At 49.0% G+C, this 8136-nt stretch overlaps 1 protein-coding gene across 1 annotated transcript in view; it reads right to left on the bottom strand.

The window, feature by feature from the left end:
* Window positions 1-5651: 5651 nt before the first annotated feature.
* The window catches only part of MYD88 (myeloid differentiation primary response 88), a gene marked incomplete at its 5' end in the record, with an annotated part of 3794 nt that continues 1309 nt past the window's right edge, over window positions 5652-8136 (bottom strand). Inside the window, 2 exons of the mRNA XM_008949123.1 lie at window positions 5652-5988; window positions 7923-8014. Of these exons, the coding sequence (XP_008947371.1) occupies window positions 5834-5988; window positions 7923-8014 (247 nt within the window). The remainder of the gene's footprint in view (window positions 5989-7922; window positions 8015-8136) is intronic.

Consider the following 8136-nt stretch of genomic DNA (forward strand, 5'->3'; position numbering starts at 1 on the left):
CCATCGCTGGCAGTTCTGAAGGCTCTCAGTCCCCAGCAATTAGAATCGATGGCAGGATGCTAGGTAACAAAAGAAAATGACTGATCAATATGCATGTCTGGGAGCTGAGGAAGAACCCGCCTGCCGGGAGCAGCATGCTGATGAGGAGATTTCTGAGAGCTGGGGGGGGAAGATCTTACCAGCTTCCACTCCCAGAGCTCGATAAAACACCGTGGCTAAGCAGCTGCCAGACGGCACTAGGAGAGGTGAGGACACCGAGGAGGCTGAAGAACAACTTGGGAAAAATAAGGAATATTAATTTTTAGACAGTAGCTTTAAAGTAAAAGCCATGATGCTTCTCTTGTCTTTTTCCTAAATACCTCAAAACCCCGTTGCTGATATTGAAAAATTATGTTCTTTGCATACCCACTGGAGGTTTTAGAGATGTTGAGACCCTGACATTTTAAGGCCAATGTCCATTTTAGTCCTGAGCTCCAAGCACTTTAAATCTCATTTCCATTTATATTTCGATTGAGGGTGTCTGCCAAGTGCAGCCAAAAATCAAACACTCAGTCTTCTGTGACTCAGGAGCTCTGAATCAGTCGCCCAGATTTCTGAATGGTTTTGAAGATGTTGCTGTAAAGCAGCCTGCAGGGCCTGCCGTAGCTCCAGCAGAACAGAGGATGGCACGAGGACCTTCAGGTTCACTTTCCCAGTTTTCCTCTCCCAAATGGTATTTTCTGTTTCTGAGCAGCAGATCCTAACCTGGCACACAAGCAGTTAAGCACCTTAGGACCTCCAGCCCTTACATTGAGTTCTGCTGACACAAACAGAAGGCAGAAGATTAGAGCCAGAAAAATGCTGCAAAAACTGTGGAAGTCCACTTCATCATAGCCCCCACATTTGCCTGAACACATTCCCTGAGTCCATCCTTTTCCTAGCTTTGGCATCCCAGAGGATAAAGACCCATTTCATCACCTCACGAGTCTGATTTCATCAACGAACTAGACAAGATTCATCGTGTTGAGCCTGTGTGTTTGCAGTGAGCTTGGAGCAAGGGTTCTGCTTGTGGAATCATGGAATCAGATAGGTTGGAAAAAACATTCAAGATCATCACGTCCAACCCAGCACTGCCAGGTCACCACTAAACCATGTCCCTCAACACCACATCTGCACAGCTTTTAAACCCCTCCAGGGATGGGGACTCCACCACTCCCCTGGGCAGCCCGTTCCAGGGCTCAACAACCCTTTTGGGGAAGAAGTTTTTCCTAACACTTCTAAAACTCCTCTGGTGCAACTTGAGTTGTTTCCATTCTTGTTGTGACAGGGCCATTTCCTCTTGTCCTGTCACTTGTTACTTGGGAGAAGAGCCCAACCCCCACCTGGCTCCAACCTCCTGTCAGGGAGTTGTCAAGAGAAGATCTCCCCTGAGCCTCCTTTTCTCCAGGCTCAACAACCCCAGGTCCCTCAAGCAACTCCTCATCAGACTTGTTCTCTAGACTCTTCACCAGCTTTGTTGCCCTTCTTTGAACACACTCCAGCTCCTCAATGTCCTTCTTGGAGTGAGGGACCCAAAACTGAACCCAGGATTCAGGTGTAGCCTCCCCAGTCCAGGGGTGTTCACACAAACGGGCAAGTGGTGTAAAGCCACACTGGGTGTGATGGGATCTCAGCACTTCTGGGAGCAGGACTCCCCTGGCAGGCTGCTCTTGCCCAGGATTTCTGTCCAGAACCGTCTCCTGGGCCATGGTTCCTGTACTGCTGGCCACACGTTGACTTGTGGCAGCCACAGCAAAGCCATGACTTCATGCCCCTTGCAGGGAACATCGTCCTGCGGGCAGCTCAGCACACAGCCCCTCCTGCTGTGAAGTGCAGCTCGTCCTTGACCTTCAGAGATTCCTTCCAACCACCCCTCCCGTGAGTCAGTGATCCTTCATCTTCTCCTGTGGCAGGGCCTTGGCCCAGCAGCTGCTGGGTTTTCAGGTCACCTCCCTGGCTTGGACTGACTCGGAGCCAAAGGAAACAAAGCTGGCAAAATCCTGGCACCATGACATATCCCCTGCCAGGGCCTCTGGAAGGGATGGGGAGCAAGAGCTCAGCACCCAGCTTCTCTGCTTGCTGGGGTCAGGCAGCAGAAGACCTGGCCCCAGCCCCTCCAGCCTGTTAGCTCCCATGGCTGAAGCAGGTCCAGGATGGTGACAGACTGCAGAGCCAAAGCTGAGACCTGGAGAGGAACCATGCGTGTCCGAAGTAAGACTCCTTGACAATTTTCCTCCTGGCATGACACAACTCTACTTCTCCCTCCTCCAGGCATGGCCAAACCCTCCTCTGAAGAAGCTGCTGAGGGAAAACATGAAAAAAAAAAGGAACAAGCCCATATCATTTCTCACTGACACTTCATTCTGAAACCTAGCAGTTATTCCCTGATGCCCAAGGAGCAGACTCAGCCTGCTGGGTTTTAATTCTTTATTTTAAAATGTTTTCACAAGTAGCAAAAGACTGTTTTTTTTTTGAGGTGTAAAACCCACAGAATCATTGACTATTTTCAGAATGGCCAGTTAGCACATACACTTTTCCACAGACCCATATTAGACTAGAAAGTAATATAAATATATATATGTCTATATATAAAAATAAATGATTTGTCACTAACATTCAATCAGGATAATTTCAGTGAAGGAAAGAAACAGAATGGAACAAAAAAATCACTATCACAATTTTGTAAATCCCTTTTTTAAAGGCATTTAAAGTGTTGACCTTCCATGGAGCGTGAAAGAGGGGAGGAGACCCACAACTGCCCCTGAAACCTGCTCTCGAGGAGGGGGTTGATATCACTGCTGGATGTCACACTTCATCGGGTCACCTTCACAAGACAGACCGGGAAATGTCAGAAGCCCATGAAATCCATTTTTTACACAGGACATAAAGCACGTATTTTATGTTTTAAGGCTGTTACTCCTCTTTACACCAAAATGATTATTTTGGCTACCAGATGAATTGTAACTGCTTGCAATAAGCAAGAGTCTGGCAACAGCAATGGTGGCCCAGGCCCCGAGCCAGGCAGACAGGCCAGGGCACAGAGCATGGGGTGGCACCGAGACCCCTCCGCAACGCCGACACCCTTCCCGGGTGATTGGAATGTCACATTGCCCCACTGGAGGCCAGAAGATTTAGAAATCCAGCTCGTTTTGCTTTCCCACCCAGAAGCAGCACTCTCCCTGTTCCACGATCACCTATTACAAACCTCCTTATTTTTGCTGCTAGTATTTTTGCCTCGTTTCCAAGACCTGAAGTCCCAAACCACCCATCAGAGGAACCGCACGAGGTTCAATCGACCAAAATTCTCACTATTTTGGCACAAGACCCTTAGGAGAAGGTGCGAGGAGCAGAGGAAGAAAACCCACTGCTCTTTTCCTCGTCCCGGCGGCCAGCTCTGACAGCAGGTCATCCCACGGTGGGTCACTGGCCCATCCCACCGCCGGCGCACCCCAGCCGCTGCCGGGATCCCTGGCAGGAGCCAGCGCGGGCCACTGCCTCCCTCTAGCGACTGCAGCGCCTCCTCCGCCTCTGCTCCCCTCAGGACTGACCAGAGCCCTCGCAGCTCTCAAAACAAGAGGAATCCGGTTTGGTCCTGCCGGTAATGACCCATAATTAACGTTTATAGACGCTCCAGAGTATGAGAATTCACTGAGCCCCTGGGGTTCAAGCAGCCTCCAGAAACTCTTCTATAATTAACATTTACCGATTATGCAGAAGCCCCGAGGCAAGCAGCTGTCTCCACTTCTGCAGGAGAGGCCCGAGGGCAACAGGACATGAAGATGAGCTATTTAGAAACCTCTCATCAGCTTAACTTTTCCCCTCCCATGCCCACAAACTTCTCACTGCTCGTTTTAGCAAGACGGAGAGGTGCAAATGTCACCTTGGCACGGTGGCAGCAGTCACATTTGTAGGAGGAACTGAAAAACACCCAGCCCGTGGGCCTATCCAAAACCAGCCCCTGCCGCCAACACCGTGCACGTGAACAAGCCCCACCAGCTCAAGGGCCAGCCAGGAGGAGCCAGCAGCAACCTGGGCAGGTTGGAACCAGCAGCATGGGGACAGGAGTCTGCAGCACCCCTGGTAAGGGACCATTCACTGAGAGGGTGGTGAGGGAAGGGCAGGACACGTTTCTGTCTCTGCCTCAGCCCTGGTAACGTTTCAAAATAAATCCTACCAAAAAAATAAATCACATCCAGATGCAAGCTGAAAAATGTAAACTAAAAAAACATTAAGCTGTAAAATCAACATAAGACAGTGGCTGAAGGAAGTGGCAGAGTGGAAGCAACTGCAGAGACATGTGAGATCCCTCTCTTCCTAATTCTGAAAGTAAATATTTACTGTCAATCTGTCTAATACACAATCAGGTCACTTTAAATTGCTAGTTTGGGCAGAACTCTTGCCCCTCGGCCCTGAGCACTGAGATGTGGTGAGACCCACTTGGCAGGACTCAAAGCTAAGTCTAAGACACAGGGCAATCCGTGCTGCTCCCAGCCTTACTCACAGAGACACAGTAATGTTTTAAATTAAAAATTAAAATATGCTCTTTCCTATTAATGTAACATTAGCCTTTCCATTATAAACAGCCCAATTGACAGTACACTCTTATAAGGTCCCTTCCAACCATCCCATGATTCTATGATTTATCTCTGTACCTTTGAGGAATCCCCAAAGCTGGTGTTTTGGGAAGCTCTTAAAGGTGAAACAATTTGAGATGTGGACCCACTTAGGTGCACAGCTCTGTCCCATGTCAAGTCAATGAGCAACAGCAGCCAGGATTTTCACTGAGAATATGTATTTTAAGACTGAATTTCTACAAAAAGAAGGCTCTACTGTAAACACTTAGTAAGATCTGGGAATGTAAAATGCTGGTATAAGGTCACTTATCAAGTATGACCTGAACAGAGACAGACATGATTGACGTGGTATAAGCACATGTCTTTCCTTGCACTTAGTGCTTTCAATGAGCAAAAAACCACTTAAAGCAGACCTGAGGGACTGCCTCAGAAAATACTAGTGGCAAGGGATTTACCCTGTAAATGGGGACAGAACAGGAATGCTGTGATACAACGTGAGGAGGAGAACATCCACAGAAAATAAACTCTGTAATTCTGCATTGGTTGTAATTACGGGGAGAATTGCTCTAATTTTGCAGATATTGCTAAGAACAATGACAGAACCATTAATTTCTCTGCAGGGTTTTAACAATGAAAATACACTTCTGCTATTCCCAAAAAAAGGACTGGAAGAGACTCTCTACCCTCAGAGCAGATGTGGGCCAGGGAAAGCCCAGGGCTGCCAAGATCAGTCATTCCCATGGAACTGGCCATTTGCTGACACCTTGGTCCCTGGGGATCACCAAGCAGCCACAGGGCTTCACTGGGATTCTAAAATCCCTACCAGCCCTAGATGTTACTACAGCCATTAAACAGCTTTTAAACTAATAGGAAATATTTAAGCAAGCCCACAGTTTGAGGCTCTGAGGTCCTATTAAATGCTTACAGTTAAGCCTTCTTTTATTAAACACTGTCTTTAAATGTGTATTCTCTCTATTTTCATCAGAAGTGCTTGCTACACAAAATGCTGAACACTGTTGCTGGCTGACTTGAACAGGAACACCCACCCAGTTATTTTGTTTCCCCTTCTGAGTTATAAAAAAGTGCCAGAGAAAATTCTTTGCTCCCGGTCGCAGGCTCCAAACATCAGCTGCAAAGCTCAAGGCTCTGAAGTGGCAGGAGACCCTGCGTGAAGGACACCAGGGTCCAAAGGCACAGCCCGGGCAGGGGACAGAAGAGCACCCAGCTCTCCTGACTCTGCATCACGGCAGCAGGAGGGATTTGGCCAGTCTCGTCCAGAACCACTTTTTGGTGCAAGGATTGGTGTAGTCACAGATGGTAATGAACCGTAAGATGCTCGGAAACTCGTTCTTCATGGTCTTGCACTTGACGGGAATCAGCCGCTTGAGACGGGCACCTGGAAGACAGGACACACAGGCAGAGGTTACACAGAGCCACAGTCAGATCCAGGGTCCGTTTTCTCCCCACAGCAGCACACAGATCCAGGCTTGCCTCTGATTTTGGGCCATCTCATCATAGCACAACTCCTTCTCGCCCCGGAGAGAAAGCTGCTGACCCCCAAGCCCTCTGCCGAGAGCATGTCCCTCCAGTACATAGCAGGGCTCCCTCCCAGGCACGTGGGGCAGCTGGTGCTGAGGGGAGTGAGAAGATCAAATGAACTGCAGACAGAAAGGGGCAGAGCAGAGTTTCCCATGGAACACAAACAGGAGTGTGCAGTCCTGGCTACTTCCAGGTGCCTTTGAAGAGACAATTCAGACTCACGTTGTTTCTAGATGGTCACCTATGCTGGGTTGTCTCAGGTTCTTTCTCCTCCTACCTTCATCTACTCAGAGAGGCTGCAGATGTCACCCACCAAGGGGCTGCAAGGAACCACTCCCTACCACCAACAGCTTTTCCAAGGCATGCACAGGATGAGACAACATCCCTGGGACTGCTGCTCCTCAAAGGAGCAGCTGCTAAAGAGGAACCTCCCCCCTTATAATTCTCCCCTGGGACAGCCGCTGCCAGCCAGACTGTGCTGCCCAGAGCAAGGGCTGACACCGAGGCCTGGGTGAGGCAAAGAACCAACATTTCCTAACTGCAGCAGACACCTGAGTAACCCGTGGAGCTCCTGGAACTTGCCAGCAGACCCTCCTGCACCTTAGTTACCTCACCCAAACGAGCACCTCTGTGATTCTGGAAGCCTGCACACACGTTTCCACTGGTTGAGCTCAGGTCACTACAGACAGATGGACATCTCCTTGCCCGTGATTCTGATCCAACCCATGGTGTCAACAAAAACCTGATGAGGAGCTAAAAGGACTTTGCTACATGTTGATGTCTGGGGCTAATGCAATGTGCTGGGGGTGTTCAGTGGACCAATGGCCATTGTATTAAATTATTCTGTCAAGGAAGATGGAATTAATTCCTAGCACTGCCACTGGCTTCCAGTTTAACCTCTGGCATGTCCTTTACAATGCCATGTCAGATACCTCACTTTACAAGCAGACACTCCATGTCCTCCATGCTCCTGGGCCATGCTGCACTTACTCCCCAGCAACACACTCAAGTGCAGGATTCCCAGTGGTTAGAGAAGAGCAAACTGAACAGACTGGTCAGAAGGAAACTGATGGCTTTGCATTCAGAACAATATATCTAACATTTTTCCAATCCAAGCTGAACAATCAGTCATTCACTCATTCACAAGCTGCCCACAATAGTCAAGGATCTCTGCAAACACCTCCACGTTCATTCCTTGCTACCCTATTCCCAGGAATTACTCGCACCCTGGATTTAGGATGATCCTTTCCTCCTTGGTAGCTGATTTCCCACACGGATCCTGAAGCACTTCACAAGCCTGACGTGCAGCTACGTCCCCTCTGCAGCAGGCAGCTCTAACCCATATGACAGCTGGAGCACTGGAGCGTGGCCACCTCATGCAGGAGGTCAGCAGCAGGGCAAGGAACCAAGCCCAGGTCCCTGCCTGCACCTCAAAACGATAAAGCCACCGTTACTTGTAATGGCTGCAGCTACCAGAGATAAATCCCCTGTGCTCAGTGAAGGGCTTTCCACCCAGGGCAAGCCCCATGCCTGGGGGGATTTCCACACGGGTGAAACATTGGTGAGAACCCAGGGCTGAGACCAAGCTACTGCTCCTGTACCTATCAGTTATTTACCTTCTCCTTTCTAATCTGCATGAACATCTCAGACCACCCCTCATTCTGCACCTGTGCAGTGCCCCATAACACAGCACTGATCTCAGCGGAGACGTAACTGTAACAAAAAATTATAATAAAATAAAAATGATAATGCTGATATGCAATTTTAGGTGGGATATTTGTGAGATCTTACCTGGGGAAAGACTAAGAGCGAATTTGGTCTGGAAATCACATTCATCACTTTCCAGGTAGTCATCTGAAATGACAACCACCATCCTCCGGCACCTGAGGGGGACGCAGTCGGGGAGAGAAAAAGAAAATGTCAGCAGAGAGGCTTCTGATTCTCACCAGCAGAAGTTCTCAAGTGAATCATTCTGGTGGAGAAAGGAACCTGCCAGCAGGTCCCA

This window comes from Merops nubicus, unplaced genomic scaffold (assembly GCF_000691845.1).
Source record: "Merops nubicus isolate BGI_N331 unplaced genomic scaffold, ASM69184v1 scaffold23920, whole genome shotgun sequence".
In the NCBI taxonomy this organism is placed as follows: Eukaryota; Metazoa; Chordata; class Aves; order Coraciiformes; family Meropidae; genus Merops; species Merops nubicus.